This window comes from Cebidichthys violaceus, unplaced genomic scaffold (genome assembly GCF_023349555.1).
Source record: "Cebidichthys violaceus isolate CVI_PGR_0920_01 unplaced genomic scaffold, fCebVio1.0.p SCAF_21, whole genome shotgun sequence".
NCBI lineage: Eukaryota > Metazoa > Chordata > Actinopteri > Perciformes > Stichaeidae > Cebidichthys > Cebidichthys violaceus.
In genome coordinates this window covers 7,089,645-7,114,115 of record NW_027176384.1, presented here as the reverse complement: position 1 = coordinate 7,114,115, position 24,471 = coordinate 7,089,645, and the positions used below count along the sequence as shown (strand labels likewise).

The window sequence follows — 24,471 nt, the reverse complement described above, 5'->3', positions numbered from 1 at the left end:
AGCTGAATTAATATAGTTTTAGAATCAGATATTTATTTTAAAACAGGCTTGCGTTAGATACAGTGCTTCATTCTTAACTATCCCCTGTACTAAAAATGTCATATATCAGCAATCCCTTTACATAGCACATATTCCATCAATACAAAAATAGTCATATCACACTTCCAAATCTTCTGTTCTCACATTTTACATTCAAAAATGTATTTCATTCACTCCTGCTTTGCCGTTCTTTCATTAAGTGTGAAGCTTCTGTCTTTGAATTGCAACACTTCCTCTCCACAGATGTTTCATATTAAAAGCCTCCCAGGAGTTCAAATAGCATAATCTCTCCCTTTTCTTGGAGAGTTTTTCTAATGTGAAACATAAACAGAACGTGTTAAGTTTCTTTGATCGTAGCCTGATCATACCTGTCAATTTAAAAACAAGGGATATTTTCCTAACACTGCAGGCTGGTCTCATCCAGCACTCGTAGCTATACTTACAAAAAACAATGCGCTGTAATTCGTAGATATCCCACAAAATGATCTTGTATGTTTTCCACATAATGATGAACAGGGAAGTTTAAGTACCTTAAAGGCCACATAGGGTGTGCGGGAGAGGTGGATGTGTCCAACAAACACACATACACACACTGATACGGAGCAAAGCCGAGACTGGAAACAGTGAGGTACAATATCTAAGCTCATTACTGAAAGTGTAAGAAGACCATCGCAAGTAAAAAGCCAATACTTTAGGTCTATCAATACACCTGTTCAACAAACATGAACATTTAGAAGTGATACTTCAATCTGCTCTGTTTTCAGTCTCTCATTCATCAGCACTATGTTTACACAAGTACAGAATGAGTAATAACTTTATTTATATAGCACCTTTCAAAACAAAGTTACAAAGGGAGTTCCACAGCTGAGGGGCCTGGACAGCAAGGGCCCGGTCACTTTTAGGGACTAGACGCGGTTTTGGAACTGTTAGTAAGGCCCTGATGGATTATCTCAGACAGTGGTGATGCTCATAGGAAGACAGCAGACTGCAGATATAGGAAGGAGCCAGGCCATTGAAGGCTATAAAAGCGAGCAGTTGAATTCAATTCTAAAACTCACAGGTAACCAGTGAAGATCCGCAATATTGGGAATCTAAAAGGTTACTTTCCCCTCCTTAAATTAAATAATAACAGCTTTTTAAAAATACGTATTGGCAAGTAAAGGATGATAAAGCTGGCGATGCTAAGCAAAGTAATCACATTTCTGTCTAAACCCTAACCCTAAGAACACAAAATCACACAATGCGAAAGCTACTTCTACTTCAGGCAAAGAATAAGGTCAATACTTCTTATTATACTTCTCCTCTTTTTATACTTCTTCATGTTCTTCTATACTGTTCTTCTTCCTCTCATTTTATTGGTAGCTGCCATTTGATTGAATGACTTCTGGTCACTAGATGTTACAGCTAATGTCCGACATACTGCCACCTGTTTTACAGAAGGCAGATGTAGCAAACGCATCAAATAGGCTTGGTGGTTATTCCTACCATCAACCTTTTTTTTTTTTTTCAAATAATTTTTCAGAAAGGTTTAAAATACGGGAGATTTATGGTAAAATATTTAAACTGCAGGGCAGAGGTAGTGAGAAGGGTAAAATATGGGAGAATGCTAGGACCTTTACTTGTAAGTGCCGAAAAAAGTTTGATTTCTTTTTAGTCTGCATTCTTTAGATTATTTATTTCTACTTGATCCCATTACCCCACCGATTTAATTCAATGGGGAATTGATTGGCTTTGCCACCAGATGGCTTCAGAGGTTTACATGATAAAAAAAAGCAGCCAAACTGAAGCAATGACTCATTAATTACACAGCACACACCATTGTTGATGGTTATGTTTAGTTGGTTGGTTGGTTGGTTGGTTGGTTGGTTGGTTGGTATTTATTCTGACTGATGATCCTGCGGCTGTGTTTTTTATTGTGTCAGATCTTGGCGTCCATTGAGCTGCTGGCACGTTCATTACCCAAAATCCACCGCAGCGCCTCAGAGCCTTCGCTAAACCGAGCCGGCTTTCAGACGGAGGACTTCAGCTTGTATGCCTGCGCCTCACCCAAAACCCCAATCCAAGCCGGCGGCTATGGTGAGTTCATACACAAACATCAATCTCAACAGTAGTATTTACTAGTATTGTAAACTACTCCACTGAAGAAGGAAGTCGGCCGTGGCCATAATTCACAATTATGTTTTTACACTTAAAATCAAAGAATAAAAGTAAATGCACACAAACGCCTTCAAAGAAACATTGATAATAACATGGATTAGAATGACATATTGATTATATAGACTTTGTTGTACACTTGATTAGTACTGATAAATTAAATGATACATTCTTTTATGTAATAGAAATATTGTTTTAAATGTATTCATTAATTTCAGTTGCTTCTATTTTGCTGTTCTTTCAGTTGTTGTTACAGTAAAAGCAACTCGATCATTCCTGTAGATATTACACATTCAAAAGCTTGTAAGGATAACTACTTTTTTGGACGATATATTGTCCCAGAAATAATTGCAATAAACGATACAATTGTCATTTTAAGATTATTTTTTTTTATTCCACTGATATAATATTTCAAAGAACTATTAATTCTTAAAAATATTCAGACTTTGGAATGTAAAAAAAAAAATCAAATATCCTATATAAATAGAACAAATAAAATCACACAACCAAAACCATAAACATAATGGACCTCCTGGCCCTTTTTTATTCCTAACACAACCCCTTTCAAGGTTTATAGTAGCTTCCAAATCAAAAACCAGAATCAATCGTGTTCGGGCTGGTTCAGTGGATTTGGAGCTGGTCCTGGTTAAACGTGGTGTATTAAAGATACTCGTTACCTAAATTGTTACATTACATGTGAAAACCTGTGGAGCTAACATTAGCAGAGCACTTTAGCACATTAACTAGCGTTAGCACATCTATGCTATGCTAGCTGCTGAAGGTGTACTGAATCTATACACATGCTGTTTTTGCTTTTTAATGATTGTAACAGAATAATGAAAAGATACACACATAAAAATCTGAATTGATATTCCTGTGGCTGCACACTAATCTTCTGTGTCTTTATTACTTTTTAGGGGAGTTTTCGGCGTTTAAGTAAGTGCTGCAGATCCCACAAGTCCATCTCTCTTCGTCACTTCTCAAAAGTCTTGTGTCCATGCGGTGGATTCATTCATTACTGAAAAACTGAAAAAAATTGTCTCAAAGAATGTGCTTTATTCTTCCTCTGTCAACCTGAAGAAGGCAGCCTCACTGGAGTTCTTCCAACAAAAAGCTGTCCAGCAGGCAAACAGCAACGAACACAACTCAATTAGGAAAAAAATCTATCAAAAACTTGAATCACAAACAGAAAGGGAAAAAAAAAAAAAAGTTACAAAGCTATCCATACCAAAAAGTTTTTGAGGAGGAGATGTCAAACTCCACAGATGGACTTGCCTGCTGGAGGGAAAAGATGAAGGCAAAAGTAAGGAGAGACGGCAGGAGAAGTCCAGATTTAGGGCACCCCTCGTCCCATCATTTCCTGTGCAGGTGAGACTGGTTTATCAGCCAGGTGCTGAACTGCTCTTTGAGGGACTGCAGAAACGGGGCCCGTGGAAGGGGAAGAGGCCTGCTGTCCGCTGGTTGAGATAGGCCAGGTGTAAGCCAGGCTTTCTGGTCACACAGCACAGGTCACATATTGAGCCCCCACAGGGCTCAATACTGAAATTCTGCAAAAATACATGTTTGCCTCCAACAAATTCAACACCCATGAGGAAACGGTAATAGCTGTTTATCTACGGGCATATTTTGTTCTACCTTTTCAAACTTCAAAACCTTCAAATGAAAACAGGAATCTGGTAGAAAAGTATGGGGCCTACGCTTTTCCACCAAAAATAGGAGCTGTTCTTTGGAAGGAAAAATACTCATTTGTTTGGTGATAAAAGATCCATGAGAGGTATTTCTCATAAAAAAAGCCTGGTCTAAGCCAACAAATGAGATGCTTGTTAATTAGCCAGCTTTAGCAGTGTTGGAAAGGGACGCTCTACCTTTTCAAAGGTGTTCACGTCGATGTGATAAAGCAGCATAAGCGTGACGTGTTCTGTGACCACAGGAGCTGTTTACAGGGGGGGAAATGCAGATTTGTTTGGTGATGGAAGCTACACAAGAGGGGTTTCTTATTTAGTTTAAAGAGCCTGGTCAAAGCCAAGCTAGTGGCCAGCCTTTACACTGCGCTACGGAGTGTGTACAGTAAGTTGTGACACAGCATCTTTACAACAAAGCTTTTCTTTTGCTTCACGTTTTTTTCCACAAAACCCAACCTCAGATTTTTTTCTTTTTTGTAATACCAATTGCATGTCGTGTTTCTTTTCCTTTTTTTGCCCCTCATGTGGCTTTAATATTGCACTCACCTTAATAATGGGGACCTCACTTGCAGCTGCTGAGTGATGGGCTGCAGTGTTACCTGCTGAAAGGACCAGTGATCCTCTGGAGAGATCCGTTAGTCCCGAAAAGTTTGAAAATGTTATTTCAATCGCACCATTTACATTCTCTACACACATGCACCTGTACTTTTTTTCATTCCAGTGTGTGTTGAGGGTTGCAGGTGTTATTACAGGTTATTTTTATTTTGTTATAGTCAGTGTTTGCCTTTTTCTGTACAGGCAGGCCTGCAGATATTTACTTATTTATGTGATTTTTTTTTTTTTTTTTTGGTTTTGTTTATTTTTTGGGGGGATTTATTTTCAGTACTGCTTTACTTTGAAGCTATCAGTCTTTCTTTTGACGCTTGTTTTACTCTTTGTGACTCGTGTACTTGCACTTTGTAGAGATGGATAGAAGCAAATGAGCGACTTGCCTTTTCTTTTTTTTATTGAAGAATAAATTGTGACATACAGAGCTGATGACCCAAAATTTAATTTCCAATGCATGAGCCATCTGCAGGGGCTGAACTGTGAACATTTTACCGGGAAGGCTCAGTTGTTGTTGTTGTTTCAGGACTGTCTTTGAAAAAGCCAAGTATGTCACCTTACCTGCAGTGAAGAGACAGCTGGTCTGATAAGTGGATATTGTGGAGTTGGAGCACACAGCTGAAGCATCTAGCCAAACACTGACTGACTGGTTCTTCTCATCATTACGGATTTATGTATTTCCATCATTAACTAACCCCACACCCACAGACATGTTATCACACATGTTGTTGCCTCTCATCTTTGTGCTTACAGGACAGAGATAGGGCTGTGGGGAGTTTAGCGTAGCTTAGCACAAAGCGTGGAAGCAGGATGGCAGTGTTAGCCCTGACCCAGGAGAGTCTTCTACTCAACATAGCCCTGGATCACCACCTCCAGTAATTTGGACATTTTCCCGTCATAAAATGTTTTACAAGAAGCATGTGGAAAATACAAACTCGTAGGAAACATTAGCAGCATTAACCAGGTGGGATTAAATATGCTAGATAGTGAAAAACATGATTTAATCTAAAAAAAGGGACTTTTTTTACTTTTCATCCACCTGCCGTTTTCTTCCATATCTTAAAAATGGTTAGAAAGATTGAATTCCACCATCCATTGTATTTGTAACATTCTGCCCATAACAAAATTTCATGAACCATTCAATGACTAAAATGTTGCAGGCGAGATCACCTGTAACGCCTCAAGACATTAAGAGTGATCGTTTGTTAGCCTAGCGCCAAAACATAAGATCTATACATAGTATCTCTGGACTGAATGCACAAAGATGATATTTCTGTTGACGTCATATTGCCCAGTTTAAGACAGCAAATGGAAGCATATCCTTAACTGTGATTCATATTCGAACTTGAACCTGATATTTACTGGTGAAAGCAGGATAATGTCCAACTGCTATTGGGTGGTCTTTGATGTCACTGAAGATACAGGTGCACTTCACCTCGCCTTGCAGCATGCCGAGTGCTGCATAACGGCAACGGTGGAGCCGGTTCTAAAGGATTATTCCAGGTTTATTACAACTTTGGTCTATTATTTGTAGTTTTGTTCAACATTCCTGTCACTGTACTTGCCAAGTTTATGGCTGAGATCTGGGAACACAGAAGGACTGTCACTTTTTGCTCTCAAAGCTCAAAGTGGTTTCAGAGTGCAAAACGGCGTTAACGCCATTCACCTTGCTCAGGCCGTCCTTACCGTAATAACACTAATTTAAGAGCAACGTAAGTCAGAATGCGACTGGTAGTCCCTTCGGTTTTATGCTCGGCGGAGAACTATGGTGTGAAGAGGACCTGGTCCTCCAAAAGCTTGCACACTGGTCTTTTAATGCTCTTCTGTTGACCAGAATAGCAACTTCTAATGGATGCTAAAGTTGCTATGTGAATCAATAGTTGTTCGCCAACACAACAGTTGTAACCACTTAAATGAAGGGAAACATATTTCATAATTGTACAGAGACTGGAGGTGAATCTATGTGTATACATGTATTTAATTACGGCAGTGAAGTCATTTACATGACATTATTTTGAGTGTTGATGGAGAAGCTACAATGTTAGCATAGCATAGCCCTGGTTGATCCAAACTCCATTCAGAAAATAGGCATTTTAAACGTTGTTTGCCTGTTGTCTTGCGGACAGACCTGACAAGACATAAATTCTGACTTCAGACTTCACAAATCTGCATTGTGATTTTGGCATTATTTTGAATAGTTTATTGCAATTAAATCACAGCAAAATCTGTATTTTTTGCGTTCATACTCCTGTAGTAAACCACATTAATTCAGCCGACGTGACTTGCTACATTCAGTGAATACAGCTAGGTGAAACGCATCCAGATGATGTTATGAACCCAGCCATGGCCGATGGCGGATCAGAAGCATTGGTATCAAAGATGCTCTGATTCTGAACTGTCCGGTGCGTCTCGCAAGGCAAAAATTTGCTTTGCATTTGGTGTTTCAGCAGTAATGTTTGCCCGTCTCTGACAGTGCCAGTGATGTTGCTGGTTCACATGGAGCTTTGTTTTCTTCCCACACATGTAGTTGATTCAGGCTGGTCTAATCAGCACATGCCTTCTTGTGTGTCCATTGCTGTGAAGACACTTGTTAGGCACAAACTGGTGTTCATTGGGTTTTGGAGTGCACTCTCACAGAAACACCTTGTACTAAATACCAGGCATTAGCAGAAAGTGCCTGGTTTCACCCATAGATTCTAAGGGCTTCTAACCCATACTTGACTTCCACTAGTATGCAGGTTAAGGTTAGACTGATGTATGGAGACATTGCAGGCCTTTTATTAAATATAACATATCCCTCAGTCATGGAACACCTCTGATATTTCGGAGGTCCTCTCTGACGAAAACTGAGCTGACGTGTTGTGGACCTTCAAAGATATGAGCTGGTTCAGGTTGTGAAGGAGACTGAGATAGAAATATCGGTAACTTCTTGGTCATGAAATCTTTGAAGATAAACTGTGTTCTGTCATCAGTAAAAATTAATAGCCCAATAATACTGGTATTTACAGAAAAGGATGAGGTTGTGTGGGGAAGAAAAGGAAGGTAAAAATGTAATTCTAAGTTTAATCATTGAAATCTACAGACTCAGACTTTTGACTAGATTTTTAAAAATTCTGATTCAAGGCTAGAATCCTACTTAAATTTCTGTCTTTTTAGATAAAGCCAGACTGATCTTAGAGCAGCTTTAGTCTGACAGTGAGCGAGCATTCCAAGGACTTCCTGTACATTTCTATATTGGCTTAAATGTTGACAAAGACATGTTCATTCTCAACCTTGAAAAGAGTGGTTAATGATGTAAGCTCAACTCGAGGTTGACTTATTTGCTTGTTCTAGAGCTTTTGATCTTGGTAACTACTATTTCCCAGGGCAAGAATGAACCGTTGTATTTATTTTTCCTTCGACCTATATCTGCTGAACCTTAATAGAATCTTTCCAAGTAAACACTGAGACTTTGCTCGCCACACACACATCCTCTGTCTCCTCTTCATCCCAAACTTTTCCGTTCTCTATTTTCCTTTTCTCTTCTTAAACGTTCTCCTCCCTCCTGCTAAAACCCATCAATTTCTTTCAATTGAGAACTATAATGAAAAACTTCATAAAGACCTTTTTTGATTGTGTTTTTTTCACCTGTAAATAGTTGTACAAAGGAGACACTGTCAGTTTGCTAGGAGGCATGGAGACTACAAATGTAACTAATTATAAAATGTTCAAAATAAAGAGATGGAAGATTAAAAGACATTTTGATAGGCAGACTTCTGTGAAAAAAAACAGTTGAGTGTAAAAATATTTAAGGCTGTATCATAAGGAGAAAGAGCTTAATGTATTTGTTGTGAATATGAAAAACTGATATATTAAAGAAGTGCATGAAAACTGTAGCTTGGTTTATGTGTCATTTGTATGGGTGGGGTATTGTTGTGTTCCACTGACTTTGAAGTATTCTATCCACATGGTGGCAGCATGTAACACTGTAATGTGTCCATGTGTGCTGTAAGGAGATGTGTTTTTACAATACAGCCACATTAGAATCTCATCTGAGTCTGTTAACATGGGACCTTTTCCTTTTCTCAATTCAACTGAACAGTGTCAATAGTACTATTAACATCAATGACATTATATTGAGTGTAACAGAGTTCATTCCTGTATTTTAATTACAGAACATGTAGATATTTAATGATAGTTTAAGTAATGCTTATTCAGCACTCTGATGCATTATGAAGCTTTACTTAAGGGATACATGTTTTTTTAACATTCCAACAAGGTTCACAAAGAGCGTTATTAAATGGTTATTTATGGTAAAGTAATGCTTGTATAGCATGCACAGTAATTTATAGGTTACAATATAAGTTAAAGGTACAAGCAAACCTCTACCATGGAGGGTGTCCACTGATCTCAACCTTATCTACTGAAAATAAGTCACAAGTTGGAGTATGGACAAGTGATCATTATCCTTAAATATGAAATATACAGTTTTCTCTTAATGAAATGGTTTAGCTGTGAACTTCATGACAACATGGTAATTTACATATTTAAGAATTTACTTATAATAGTTAGCACCTTTATTAACATTTAGTTCTTAATAAAGGTTAATAGACATTTCTTAACAGCTACTTAATTCACATGTTTGTATTACTTAACTAAGAGTAATAAGCATTAACTAGTTTTCAAAGATTAAATAATGAATGTTTTGCTGCTTTATTCCTTCCTTTACTGGTCTGAACCTAGTGATTTATCCCTTAATGCTTTTTTCGACAACCTCCCTTTTCCAACTTTCAATATTGCCACACGGCCCTCCTTGCGGTGACAGAGTCGCTTCACGCCGCTAGAGCTAACTCTCTCTCCTCTGTCCTGATTCTCCTGGACTTGTCTGCGCCGTTTGACACTGTGAACCATCAAATCCTCCTCTCATCCCTCGAGGGGATGGGCGTCTCAGGCTCTGCACTCTTGTTGCACTTATTGTATTTGTATTACTTATAGCACTAGCTGTTTTTCTTGTTTCTGCACTGTACTTTGGCTCTGAGTTATGCTCTGCTTCATGCTCTTAGATGCTTGTTTGGAAAAGGAAATGTACTTATGACTTCTGGTGACTAGTAGTTCTTTTGATTACCAATGTTGATGCACTTATTGTAAGTCGCTTTGGATAAAAGCGTCTGCTAAATGACTGTAATGTAATGTAATGTAATGATTAGATGCTCCTCTTTCCGCAGAGTAATTGAAAATAGCCATTTATTGCGGATGGGCAAATCTCTGGGCTCAGATGGGCTACACACCTTCACTCACGAGCTCATGGCCCCCTTCGTGCATATGTTTTATGATGGCCTCAAATCACAGGTTTCCCCTCTCTCTTAGACAAGCATCAATTTCTTTAATTTTAAAGACAGATAAGGATGCTTTAAATTGTGTTTTTCATAGGCAATCAGTCCCTTAAGGGTAGTTTATGGTTGCTGTAGGGAAGCTACGTGAAGTGTGTGTGCCAGAAAAGGAAGTAATCGCGGGCTGCACATCGTTCACGAAGGCACCGGCTGAGGTGACCGTGGCTAAGTGGAGAGCAGGGCCGCCTTTCAATCAAAGGGTCGGCGGGTCAATCCCCGGCTCCTACTCTGCTAGTCTCATGTCAATGTGTCCTTGAGCAAGACAAAAATTGCTTTGGATAAAAGCGTCTGCTAAATGTAATGTAATCAGTGAGGTTCATGGCTGGTGAGGCACTGACACTACATAAGTCAGATTTACAAATATATGAACCCAATAGAGAAGCTTAAATCACCATTCAATTGGCAGCCTGCACATTGACTACTGGTTGTTTTTCATATCAGCATTATTTACACACACATAGGTAAGGTACATATTTGATTCCACCGGGAGCGTTTCAGAAGCGGAGCGCTCGCAGGGCGCCACCCGCGAAAATTGTGAGATTCCACGATAATCTGTGTAACAACCACGATGTATAAAGAGAACAATAAACACATAAAAGGTTACTTTACCTGTCCGACGTTGAATTGCTGTTGATTTGGTCATATTTCCTTGTTTTTTGAGACATTTTTAAGCTTGGATATTGAATCTTACATTTTTGTGGTCAAAGCAAAATATAAGAAGAAGAAAAGTGTAGAAGAAGAGCAACGACAGAACAAGCATAAACCCGACCCGTGGGCTCTCGCACGCCCTCTTTTTTGAGGCAGAGGTACTGTTTGCCTCCCCTGTGTGATTTTTCACTGCGGTTTAATGTCGGATCAGCAACACTAAATATGTTCTACACCTACATGAAATACATTACATATTATATGGAAAGAAAGGACATATAATAAAAGTGTTTACAAATATTGCAGTGGTGACAAACAATGACAAAGCAAAAGGCACGCGCTCAACCCAGACGGGAAGCTTTGGGGCTCTTGTGCCCTCATGGGCCCAGCAAGTAGTAAGGTAGCTGCCGGCCTTCTGTTGTGAATCTGATGAGCCTGCCGTAGGCATCAGTGCATCATTCACCGGACAATTCCAAGCTAAATGGCCCTCTTGGCCACAGGTGAAGCACTTCTGGCGGTCCTGATTTACAAAGGGTCGACGCTGGAGGGGTGGCCTGGGCTGACCCACCTGGGGGATCTGGGAGTGGGGTAGTGTCTCCAGGTCACCCTTCCTCAGCCTTGGCTTGTCTCCCTTGGGGTCAGAGCGGCTGGGTCGTGAGGGCTCTTGCCGACTGCTCTGCATCAGCTCCACTGTGACCTGGTGGTATTCCAATAGTGCCACTAGGTCATCCACTGTCTCTGGGCTGCTTTGGGAGGCGTGTCGTTTGGCATCCCCTGGTAGTGCTCTAACACATAAGGGTTGCAACCTGCGGTCGCACTGGGGCAGTAGCGTCATAAGTCCAGGAGTGGAACTGTTGGGCCCTTGGGTTGTGACCATAATGAGCTAAAATGGCTGCTTTTAATGCCTCATAATTATTCACTTCTGTGGGGGAGAGGTCCCAACAGGATTTTTGCGCTTTGCCTGTTAAAAAAGGGGCTAGTATACCTGCCTGGCTTTAGGCCACCGCTCCCTCTCTGCAATTCTCTCAAAAACTTCTAGGTAGGCCTCAATGTCATCTTCACCAATCTGTTTGGTGAGCACTTTACTGGGTTCCGTTGGACTTTCTGGTTTGATCAGATGCTGCGTCCTGTAATGCTCTAAGGCTCTGGGCCTGCTGGGTTTGGGTTTGTATGAGCTGTGCTAGTGCGTTCTCCATAGCACTGCGTGCCTCTCTCTCTGAGTACATTACATTACATTACAGTCATTTAGCAGACGCTTTTATCCAAAGCAACTTACAATAAGTGCATTCAACATTGGTAATCAAAAGAACTACTAGTCACCAGAAGTCATAAGTACATCTCCTTTTCCAAACAAGCATCTAAGAGCATGAAGCAGAGCATAACTCAGAGCCAAATAGAGAACCTATTTTATTCTGAATATTTAGCGACGGATCACCGTGCCCACTTTCTCCACCAAATGTGGCAACCCAGGGGACGTGGAGGTAAGATTCAGAAATAAAACAGGAGACTCAGAGACAGTAACCATGCGCCTACGGGTTGCGGGGAGCAAGGCTCTGACTGTTGTTTGTGCTTATGCACCAAGCACAAGAGAAGCGGGGATGGATGAGCAGAGAGTGGCGCAGTGTTGTGGAAGTATTTTAGCCACTTACTCCGGGTTGCGTATTCGTGTGGACAGTCGACAACGGATAAGTTTGGAAACGATGACGCCCACACCCGCGTTCGCTACTTGATTGGTTATTAGCAGTCATGACGTGTCCTTCCCTGATTCGTCACACCCATATCACGTGACGTGTCCCGGAAATCATAAACAACAACATTGATTATCGATCGACTACCAAGGGCCTGTTGTTCGAAAGTAGAATAAAGACATCCAGGATAAGTGGGAAAGCCAAGTTGGACAAAGTCTCATAAGTTCATCCTGGCTTAATTGGTTGTTCGAACGCCGAGCCAGGCTGAGGAGGGGCGGCTTTGTCAAGCCAGGTCTAACTAATTTGAGTAAGTGCGCGGCCACGGCTTTCTTCAGTAGACCACAGAGATTGATCACAGATTCACTGATGAGACGACAGGTGTGGACACTTTCCTCCAATGAACAGCGGCTCTGAATGCTGACGTAAGGTGACACACCTCTCATAAAATGATGCACCGCTGCTGTCTTGAAGTTTGGAGACGGACTGATTAAATGAGTAGTGTAATTAATTGCAAGCACCTTTGCAAGTGCAGCCATTTCTAATTACTGTAATGACTGCAATAAAATCAGATTTGAGCTGGCAAACAATATGAAGGGTGTTTATTTACAATGACGAACACACGAATAGGCCCCAATTATGAAAAAGAACTATCGTAATAGGCTAACTTTATTTATTTTTTTTAATTTGATCATGTTTTGTTTTATTTATTTTTTTAAAATAATAATTTAGCCTACGTGTTGTTTGTTTAAAAACGAGGCCAATGCGTAGCCTTCATCAGAACATGGAATGACTGTATAAAACACATTCATTTCTGATCAGCGCAGCCGCTGACTCCAAAGATAAGACAACAGAATCAACTAAGCTTGGCATTTAGCCTGGTCTGGAGCAGGCTAGCTGCAGACAATGAATCACCATGGTAACTTGACCAGGATAAAGTTATCCAGCTTTCGAACAACAGACTGCAGGCTAAATTCAGCCAGGATAACCAACATATCCCGGCTTAATCCCTTATCTAGGTTTCGAACAACAGGCCCCAGGTTAACTTAACATGGACACCTGATTACAGGTGTTGCTGACCTTGTTGTCTTTACTAGCAGCTGTTGTCCAGTTAAAGTCTACATTATTACAGAGGAAGCAGCTGTTGTTGGAGCGATTAGTGAGCGACATGTCCAGCGGCGTTATCAGACCTACGGAGCGGCCGTCTGAAGTCACGGTTAGCAGATAAAATTTAAAGGAACAAAAGCAGTAATCTCTCTCCAGTAGACAGAGACTGCAGCCACCAGCAGAGTGAGAACAGACAACAACAAAACCGAGGGAACGAGTGAGAGACGTGTGTTGACCACATTTATGGACCCATAATCTAATAAACTATTATGTGTAAGTGTTGATTTTAAAGCAAATTTTATGTGTGAGAGAGAGAGAGATAGACCCGCAGCACTGTAACTAACGTTAAGTCTGAAAAATAAAACTTCTAAAACATTCCACGAAATGTGTCTGTTTGAGTTTATAGAGGAAGATCTTAGGTATCAAACACAACCTTTCATTAATAAAGACTACTTTATTACTCTGTCGTATTTTTTTTAATTAAGCAACCAATCTACTTCCTTTTTTACATCGGCGCATGCACAGTGTACGTGAATAGTCACATGATATTTGTTTTCAGGCGGTTTAGTCTGGACGGAGATCATTTAGAAAACGATGTTGAAACGCTGTGTGGACGGAGATCGTTTCCATTTGAAAACAAAGTTTTGTAGTGTGGAAATGGCCTAAGACAGAGGACACACAGGGTTTAAATACACTGGGGAGGTGCAGGTGATTAGACACAGCAGGGTTCAATCAAGGGCAGACAATCACAGAGGCGGGAAACAGACAAGGGCAGGAAGTGAAGTGAACACAGGACACAAGAGGCAGGGAAAGTCTAAATAAAACAGAAGAAACAATTATACAAAACCCAAAACTGTGACAAAAAGCCTGATAATGTACCTTAAGCAAGTAAAGGTGTGAAAGCATCAAGTATTCATGAAAATGACATGAAACTGTTAAATCAGTTTTTTGTTTTGAGAGCAAAGGTTTTTGATTTGCAGCCAAAAATTCTACTTTCATAAGCAAAACTAACAAATATTTTATTCTCAGTTCATATATTTTTATATACAAACTTGATTTTTGATTGCAGTGCGAGAAATTTGCTCTCAAAACTTTTTTTGTTTGCGTAATAAAGACACAAATATACCTTCATAGGTTTGTGTGTTTATTTGTCTTGATTATTTTTGGTATAGTTCACTTTTTCTTTAGGGGAAGTAAAGTGTCATTGTTGGGAGGCTAAGCCCCCGTGGTGAGGTCCCAACACCTTATGCATGAATAAGTGTCGACTGCACCATTTCTGTTGTGAGGACTGCTGTGTTGCACCTGAGGTGAGTTACCGGTAGCACCTCTGAGCACAGTGTAGTCTGCCTCCCCACCAGTGGCCTCTGCTTAAACCCCATGCACATTTTGCTTAGTTTATGTTGGATAGGACATTTTAGGATATTAGATTGTAATGTAGTTTAAGAATTTTTAGTAAGGCCTTATTAGCTTAATATGTTGTAAACAATTATTTAAGATCCCTTATTGGTTCCGGTAAGTTTCATTTGTCTCGAAACAGAAATGTAGGATATAGCTGGAGCTGGCAGGGGGCAGTCGCAGGCTTTCCTTGATGTGTTACTACCAGAGAAGAACTCAGTGGATTAGTCCCGGAAGTTTGGGTACGTATCATTCAAAATAAAAGCCCAAAAATCGTTTTCTTTAAAGTTGGTACATAATATATATTGTGTATCTAATTATCGCTCCCATTAAAAACTAATTGATGATATGATACATTTGAAAATGTTTATTTTTGGACTGTAAGGTTATAGGTTGCATAGCAAGAGCAACATATAAGTGGGTTACAGACTATTCCAGAAGGTACAGTGTGTGTCAAATCACCCAGTACACACTTTTATTTCCTAGCGCAGTAACGTAAGTATTTCCAAAAAACGTTATCCCAAGTGTTTTCCAACAACAAAACATGCAGACCCTCAAATTCAGCAGTACTGAACAAAAGTCAAATGTAGAGTAAAGAGCAGACATCCCAGCTCTTCCAATGCTGATTCATAGTGTGTATAATTCAATTAAAACAGACTGGCTTCACCACTATTTATTTTGTTATTGTATTTACGAGTTTAAAATGATCAATAGCCTGGTTAATAAACTGCTTTTAAAAAAACAGCCAGTTTCATGGCATTATCAAGTTTTTCCACTTAACGCTTTTATTCTGAAAATGCCCTTCCCGGAAATCCTGGTTCTGTTATTGCAGAGACTCGGGGCACAGCTGTTTAGAGCTGTCTGAATTCATGGTTCAGATAGCACATTGCTGCTCTGGACGTTATCCTGACTGCTCAGCGTTTCCTTCCCGGTCAGCCACATCTTCTAGCGGCCTCGCGTCGCTCCTTTTCGGCGGCAGTCTCGTGCCGTGCTCTGCGCTCACGAGAGAATGGTTATGTCAACATCACACCAAGTCGCCCTGGCGTTCACGGCCGTGCTTTTCACCTTCGTCGTCCTGCCCAGGATGTTCGGCGTCGGCGGCGGGACTGGGTCGAAGGAAACGAGAGTTGACCCCCGCTACAGCAAAAAAGGTAGGAAAGCTCACTTTAGAGGAAAAGGACACGCGGCAACATGGGTACTGTGCGCGTGTCCTTATACATGTCATTTTGCCTCGAGTGCACTTGTCTCTCCACTTTGCATCAGCTAACGCATGGACGAACAAGTGAAGATCACGACAGAAGACCATATGCACAGTTTATGGTGAGACAGAAGGGTTTCTGTGCCGCACATCAGCGTGTGATTGTGCACCGGTGTTTACTAAAGGTGCAACGATCCGTTAAACACAATTCAAGTGATGCAGGCCAGTAAAGTCGGTGTCTTCAAATGTTCACATCTGTCTCTTAAGGTGTAAATCAGCGCAATGATTTCAGCTAACAAGACGTGTATGTAGTGTATCATTTATGTTTTTCTCTGTACTTTGTATTCCCTCACTGGGAGTATCAAAGAGAGAGCCACACTCTGGGTAAAGGAATATCATATCTGGCGTGGGTTTGTTCCTTTCTGCCAGCTGTGGCTCATCTGTAGCTCGATGTCCAACCTACAGAGGCACGATAGATTTCAATTACATTTATTTTGTACAGCCCAAAATCACAAATCACAAATGTGCCTCCTGGGGCACCCAGTTACAGAGCTGTAGTCTTTAGGTCTGTGTTGGGCATTAGCTGGACTGAATCACACTTTTAAGGAGTAGAAGTTACATTTAATAATTGTTTCTTACCTTGGGCTACCTTGACTTTAAAGTAATAGTTAAAGATGTTATGTTGCACAAGGGGGAATTATTTGTCCCCCTTCAAATTACCTCAACTATTCCCTTTTTGATTTACAAATGTGTTCAGTAAAAGTAAGTTTTTTTCCTTGATTCAGACATTTCACATATTTATTATTTACATTTAAGAAGCTGATAAACAATGCTGAAATGCTCTGAGGAGCTGACGGACAAATGCAGTGTAAGGTGATAATTCTTTGTTGGTCCATCACCTTTCACATTTGAACAATAGTTAACATAAAAATATTGATTGAAGCAGCAGCTTCATAATCTATACACCTCACTGCTTGGACCCACTGGGATGTAGAGATCTAATCATTATGGGTGCTGTGGTATAAATATTCATTTGAAAAAACACTTTGTGTATAACCTCAAAAGTTTGAACTTGTTATTAAAGGAAACACCAAGTAGGAACCAGGTCTCCTCAACATGATCAAATATTATATAATAATGTCAAGATCATCTGTGATGGATGATGACGTGTGAATCATACCTCCTAATGAAGAACAGCAACAGATGGTTAAACGGTTCTAACAAACGGGATGAGTGCATTTCCTGTCTCATAAAGCTTTATTTCTATTTTCATCTATTCTTATCTTTTGTTTACTATTTACTACTATTATGATAAAATGCATACTAGGTGACTGTACACAATTGGTCACTTTCTCAATAAATAGTCCTTCAGCTCAGAGTATTTTATCGAACCTCTTTTTTGAACTGCCATTTTGTAAACGAGACGTTCCTGAGTGGCGTTTAGAATGGAAGCTCGGAATAAAACGGGCTTTATTTTGAAAAGCCTGTCTTGAATGAGCCTAACGAACCACACCAGGATTTGAATTGTCTCTTGGCTCACCTTAAATCTTAAATCGAACACGCGTACTAACCAGCACGACGTAGCGCCATCACAACTAATTTGAAATGACCTCAGGTCCACAGTTCAGCAGTCAAGAGTAGCCTTTGGGGGGGAAACCCCCTGTGTTTTAGGTGTGCAGATTGATTGTAAGACACTGATCATTGTTGTGATCGTAGCAGCAGGTCCGGGAGCGGTGAGGGGTCAGCCCGTCAACCCTAACGCCCCCGGTTCGTCTCAGACCGCCGAGAACATGCAGCAGATGAAGAAGCTGATGGAGCAAGAGCTGAAGAGCGACAAGTACAACCAGTACAAGTCCAGCAGCAACAAGAGCTATGTGTTCACGCTGATGCCCCTCTACGCCATCGGAGTCGGGGTGTTTGCGGCCTACAAGTTTTTGAAGGTAAAGTAAAGACACATACATTGAGACAAGCTACAACTTTGAAAGAGCAAAAAAATGCGTATATCACATGGTTCTTTTCAACTCTCAGATCAAGTCTGCAGACGACCAGGCGCAAAAGGACAAATTTGCAAAGGGAGCCAAAAAGTCAGTGGAGGCAGGTCTGTATTGCATGCGCTGGGCTTTCTGTTTGCATATCTGTGTTATCTCTTTTGGTCAAACATATATTTGATTACCGTGAGTTATTCAGATATGGGGTTTCTACTTTCCCGTGTTTGTTTTGCGTGCAGAGAACCAGCTGAGCGAGCTGGAACAAAGGCTAGCGCAGACGGAGAGGATGCTCAATTCCATCCTCACGCAGCTGGACCCGCTCACTAACTGGTGAGTGAAGATCGGTGTTAGTTTTCATGCGCTCTGGTCTCCACCACGCTGCGGTTTTCGAAACATGATCTCCACTTTACTGTCCCTTTTTTTTCTTTTAGCAGGCCTGCAGTATAAAGAAGCAAAAGCAGCATGTGTATGCAGTCAGTATACCTTCAGCAGCTAGCGTAGCATAGAAACCTTCAACCCCTTCGGGTAACAAGAATCACTATTACACAGCGTTTAACCAAGAGGAGCTCCAGATCCACCGAACCATTGCATGAGAGTCTATGGAGCTCTAATCGTTGTCGGACCCTGGTCACAGCTGGCCGATGCTGTGCTATGATTGGCCAATCTGTGTTCGAGAGTCAAGACTTAGCGAAGGGTTCATTTGGGCTAGAGTGTCTTGTGCTCGGACAGGGATCGAAACCACCGACCTTCTCCACAGGCGCCCCATGAATAGCACAATAGTTATTCCAGTTTCTTTTGTCCTCCACTTAAAGGGCAGTGTTTGTTGCCTCTGAGATCACCGTGTTTTCATTTCTTATTTCTCTTCAGTGTGAAGTCCGTGGCCCAGGAGCAAAAGAACGAGATCATGTCTCAACTCCAGACCATCCGGCACCTGATGAAGAAGAGAGGAATGGACTGTCCCCCCCTGAACGGTGGGCTGACCACTGTTTTCTGACTGTTTTCTCAGGAATTAATATTCACACGGTTACTTGGACTCAGTTGGCTCAGGAATCACAAACCTCCAGTGTTCTCATGCGTACATGCAGGATGCTATCTGAGGGTGTGTTTTTAGATAATAAGATCTAGAACACACAGCCGTGCTTCATGCCGCGGTCACGACGTGTGCTGCCGTGTTTGGTTGTGACAAACCACAATTTAAAATTCAAGTCGAGCGACCACATTGACACGCATCGCTTAAAATAAATTTAAAAAAATAGTTTTGAATCTGATTTTACTCTCCCCAATGTGGTGGTAGTCTAATTTGCATCATCAGATCACTGCCCTGACTGCACGTCCCGTTCACTTTCCCTGTCTGACATTTAGTTCTGGGAGACATTGATAAAATCAAATTGTATAATATTTTCACATTATATCACCCATCATTGATACTTTCACAAGATATTTATACAAAGTAGATACAATAGAAGCTAAATAAAAATCTATTTTTGATAACCATCATTTCACTTTTTTTTTTTATTTTTATTTTTTTAATATAAAAGAACTGTGAAAGAAAATATGTACTGTGCTGTACATTTAACACTTAAATATGAGCATGGCAGTGATGGGATGGTCACACCGTCTCTGGCACCTCTGTGCAGCCATTCCTTGTTACTTAACGTGACTCCATTACACACTGAATTAAATTATAAATGCATCACTGTTATTTTCTCCCATTTATTTGTAAAAGTTTTTCTTTGCACACAAAATGCTCATCAGTCAGTCAGTGAGGAATTCTCCTCTTGCATAGCTAACCGCTTCAGTTCCCCTTCAGATGATTATATTCTAAGTATAGCTTGAAGTTAAACTGATTCTTTTAGGTGTCTAAATTACGTCCACAGCAGTACATTGTTTCGCTCCCGTCTGTTTCTCCAAACTCTTTCTACTGGAGGTAATAGACTGACTATGGAGAAGAACCTCATACAACCACACTTCTAAACCAAACCGTCCCTTTAATTAGTTTGTGTCCGGCTCCTCTTTGAGACTGTACTTCATCTTCACTTTTGCGTCGCTTGTCTTCCAGAGGCATCCTGCGAGCGTAACCTGGACGACCTCATCGAGTCGCTCGGAGCCGGCGACGCCTCGGCAGCGGAAGAGCAGACCTCTCCGGGGACGGCGGAGGGTGAACAAGTCTATCAGAAGCGTTTGGAAGACGAAGACGAAGCCGCAACAGAAGGTGAAGAGATGAAGGAGCTCGTACCAGAGGAATCAGACGGGGAATCGGAGGAAGATGGCATTGTGGAGGAAGAGGAGGAGGATAAAGAGGAGGACGGATTGGAGGAGGAGGAGGAGCTCATGCCTTCACTAGAGGACTCGTACGACACAAACATTGGGGAGGCTGGAGCGAAGCAGCCGTCGTCCGGCCTCAGGCGACGCAACAGGCCTGACTGAACTCACGGCGGGACTTCTGCACTGAGCAGAGATGTGACAGAATACTATTGATATTTATTACCTGAAAGGCTTTCATTCCAAAAGGCTGTCAGTATAATCACCAAAAACATATATTGCATTGTAACCTAACGAGGAAAGCTCGCCATCACATAGGGCTTCATTTTCCTGTCGCACTCCCAAGGACCAGCACGAACATGTGAAAGCTCCACTCCACTCTTTTTTTGGTTTTCCATTATCAAATGTTGCGTATAGTACCTGGTACTTTTTTAAAATTTAATTTAATAAAAAATTGTTGGAACCACATCAGGCGAGCTGTGGCGATACTGGAAGTAATTAGAATACTGCAGGCCACTGATTGGTTAGAATCGTCATGGGACATCCTTCACAAACCCGGCATTTTTGTGAAGGAACACATTTTTTTTTAAATTGGCAGCCCTCAAAACTACGCGCACAAGTAACAAAATACAGAGGTTCCTCTGTTCGGCTACCGATCAAAGGATTCAGCAATTTACGAGTTAAACATTACGTTTTGCGTCGCTATCGGCTGAGAATCCCGCGCACACTGAGGGGTGCTATCTGCAGTGGAAAAGTAAATGGAGAAAAGGAACAGGTGCCAAAATATTGTTAAGTAAATATTGACCCCATCTCAACAGCTAGCGCATCACTGATCCTCCTCACCATTCAGTGAGCTCTTGTTCCCTGTATGGAAGCATCTGTATTTGTTTTATTTCCCACCACATTTATTCAGATTGTTCCTTTTTTAATATATCGCTCATCCTCATAATAATGCCGTGCAGTCCAGACACAATTGATTTGTAGCGGTGAGGGATGCATAAAACTTCTCATATTACCCTCGCACAAAAAACGTGCAAACGGTCTGACGCACACATTCTCACCACACTTTGTGCTTCTATTTGTGGGGAATATTCTTCTGTGCGTTCATATTGGTCATTGGGTGAGGTTTGCACTCGCTTGAATGCCAAACGTGTATAATCCACATATAATGAGGTGGTGGCGGTCGATACCTCCAATGTTTTTTTGCCTTTACCATTACATTTCTCACGGTGGACAACTTGTCAGATGTCACTGATAACAGTCATGACTGAGTTCTATTCAGATGCAGTTCAAGGGCCGTCTTACTGGTACACTGTAATGGAACAAAACCACTGTTCATATTATTAGTTCCCCCCTGTGTATTTCCTGCCATGAGAAGTGATGGTTCCACCACGGTTAATGCCACAGGACATGAGCCTGGAGCTCTTCATAGACCTAGAGAAAACGCGTTCTCATTGTTGCATCTGAACCCTGCACCATCCTGTGCTGCCTCCCTCTAGCGGGTATGAGAACATTGCAGAGTTGATGTTGCTTTCCTATTTTATTAATGCGTACTAGTAGATTACTTTTTTATCACAGAGGGATGTTGCTGGATGTGATGAGTTTACTTAGACTCCAGAATATTCTAATGTACATGGAGGAAGTGTGGACTCAGGCTTGCGGCATGCCGCCTATAGATCGAAACATAACTGCATGTCTTTTTTTTTATCTTTCCTTTGTGTCTACACATTGTGACTGGATGGTGTTTTCCTTTTATTTATTCAAGAAGTCAATGGTCATTTGATCAACCAGAGAGACATTAACTCGCATACCGTTTTTCTACTGTTAGAATACTTTTGTGTGATTGTTTGTTGGACGGCAATATCGCAGTCATGTTTCTTAACTTGTGATTTTGAAGTCCTCGTGAGAGGTCACTGTGAGGGGGCTTTCAGGTTGTTCCCATGCTGTCTGGCGTTGCGTAACATGCATCCAAGCTACATTGGGGGTGCTTCTCCAAATATCCAAGTCCAATGACAACATTTAGGTCCCGATTTAAAAAAAACGATGAAAAGAAAAGAAACCTTGCCGTAATTTGTGCGGAGGTCAGTTTCTACCCAACAGTGCATTCATGACTGAACTATACATGAATTATGGTCGTATGATGATTTTTGCATCACATGACCCGGTCTGTTACAGACTAGGACTGCACAGTTGAGGATACACTCTGAGGTTTCATTTAACCTCCAGTACATAATAGTAGCCCAAATGTTGATGTAATATAATTAGCTAAATGTTTGGTCATATTTTCCAAAATGAGATGCCTATGTCTCATAATACAAGATCCAAATAGTAATGTGTGTTGTGAAGCCCACAGATCTTAGTGATATGTTTGACCTGTAGACTCAGCAGGATGTTGTGGTTGGTTTCATATCTTCACTGTTTTCCTGAATTGTGACACTAAAGGTTTATTTTGGTACCCACAAATATTTGCCTTAATTTATTTTGTAAAATGTTTTGTATCACTCCCCTTTTATGCATACTGTAGTTACATTTCTGCGTTGAATGTTGTGTGTTTCATGTTGGGGTTGATTGAGGGAATTCAGAAGAAAATAAAACTACAAAAAAGGTGATGTTGTTGGTCTGGACTTTTATTTTATTGATGTGTGTGTGTGTGTGTGTGTGTGTGTGTGTGTGTGTGTGTGTGTGTGTGTGTGTGTGTGTGTGTGTGTGTGTGTGTGTGTGTGTGTGTGTGTGTGTGTGTGTGTGTGTGTGTGTGTGTGTGTGTATACATATAGTTTTTTCATAAGCATTGACCCCGAGTCTGAAATAAAGTCTGTCTATCTATCTATCATTATGGAAGGATTCATTAAGTGTCAAGCAGGTGTTTTCAATTAATCTGACTGATTAGACCACTGATCAGGTTGTTTGATGCTGCGTTCATGTAATTCAGGAGTTTCTAGAATTACCAGTTTCCAACGTCAACATTCACGTTGTAATTAACTGAGAAGTGCTGGAAAACCGAACAAACATGAATGCCCCCAAGTCAGACAAACTCCGTCTTTCAAGTCAATTAAACCCATATCTAATGGCTATAGTGTTATATATTCCATTAACAGTATTTCTGACACTCACACGACAAACTACGTGGTCATACAACTAAACTTGTGGCTGTTCGTTCCCATCTCTACCCAATACAGCATGTATGCAGCATTAATCAGAGCTTTCTATCAGTATGGCATGAAGTTGTAGAAGAAGAAGTTAGGCAGCAGCGAAAATAAACTCTACCTATTATCACCGTCTAATTTGAGATGGCGTGCGACATAGTAGCAAACAGTTGCTTATTTATACACCCAGCAACATTAACATTCATTCGGAGTTCTGTTTCTGGACACCTGACAAATGTAAGTCCATTATATTAAATCTAATTTAAGCGCTCTCCTCCAACTTCTGAGGTTTAGCTAACGCAAGCATTCAGCGCATTGCTAGTTGAGTAAATGTAGCTACATAATTACATATTGTTGCCAATAACAAAAAGTATGTTTTCACATGACCTTATTAAGGTATTTTGACATGTCACAGCAGGAAAGCATGTAAATGTAAATAACAGAATTATTGACTGCTGAATTCCATTTAACTGTGTCACTTTTGTGATATAGACCCCTTTTCACGGCGGACGTTTTCACATAGCAGGAAAGAAAGCACCGGTGTAACAAACTTAATGGTGACTGAATAAATGAAATCCAGAAGACTGGTGTTGTGCGTGCTGGTTCACTGGCATAGTTTACTGGGACACTCAACCTACCAGAACTGAGCCATTGTTATCAAATACATCTGTGCGTTTTCCGTCAAGATATCCAACGTTACTGCAAGAGGGCCTTTGGTAAAAGTCTTCGGGGCTCCACAGAGACAGCGAGGGACATGCCAATCAAGTACAGTGCTGAGGAGAGGTCTAATCCTTCCTGTCACTAGGCAAAACAAGTGAAAGCACATGTAAGGGTGAATCATGGACCTTTAAAATGAGATGTCTGGGCCCTGGTGTATGTTCTTTTATTCAATTTTCAATATTCCTATGTATCACTTTCACCATTTCACATCTGGATGCTGTCACACCTCTTATGTGCATCTGCAGATTCCCAGTCGGCCACAGAATGTGATCCCTGCACTGGATTCAAACTGAAGGAAGTGTTGCTGCTCCCCTTCTATTCTGCAGATGGCGCCACAGGTACACAGTTAAAGCAATACGGTAAGAGATGTCCAACACTGTGCACTAGGTGGACAGCACAACATATGATATATCAACTTATAAATACTCAGCTTTCTCTAGGTATAAAAAATATAAAATGAAAAAAGATTTATTTAGGA

The 24,471-nt window shown here is 40.9% G+C and overlaps 2 protein-coding genes across 4 annotated transcripts in view; both read left to right on the top strand.

The window, feature by feature from the left end:
* The window catches only part of braf (B-Raf proto-oncogene, serine/threonine kinase), a 40,916-nt gene extending 32,560 nt beyond the window's left edge, over nucleotides 1–8,356 (top strand). For both annotated transcript variants that reach the window (XM_068717111.1, XM_068717110.1), the window contains 2 exons: nucleotides 1,962–2,115; nucleotides 3,111–8,356. In XM_068717111.1, the coding sequence (XP_068573212.1) occupies nucleotides 1,962–2,115; nucleotides 3,111–3,133 (177 nt within the window). In that variant the 3' untranslated portion in view covers nucleotides 3,134–8,356. The remainder of the gene's footprint in view (nucleotides 1–1,961; nucleotides 2,116–3,110) is intronic.
* Nucleotides 8,357–15,501: 7,145 nt separating this feature from the next.
* si:ch73-278m9.1 (coiled-coil domain-containing protein 107) lies at nucleotides 15,502–22,736 on the top strand. Of its 2 annotated transcripts, none has more exons than XM_068717109.1 (6): nucleotides 15,502–15,833; nucleotides 17,600–17,820; nucleotides 17,909–17,978; nucleotides 18,108–18,198; nucleotides 18,736–18,839; nucleotides 19,928–22,736. In XM_068717109.1, exons 1-6 carry the CDS (start codon nucleotides 15,692–15,694, stop codon nucleotides 20,293–20,295), a joined length of 996 nt encoding a protein of 331 aa, XP_068573210.1. In that variant the 5' UTR covers nucleotides 15,502–15,691; the 3' UTR covers nucleotides 20,296–22,736. The 2 variants fall into 2 exon arrangements, with proteins under 2 accessions (XP_068573210.1, XP_068573209.1); XM_068717108.1 differs by having other exon boundaries at nucleotides 17,597–17,820.
* The last annotated feature ends 1,735 nt before the right edge of the window (nucleotides 22,737–24,471 follow it).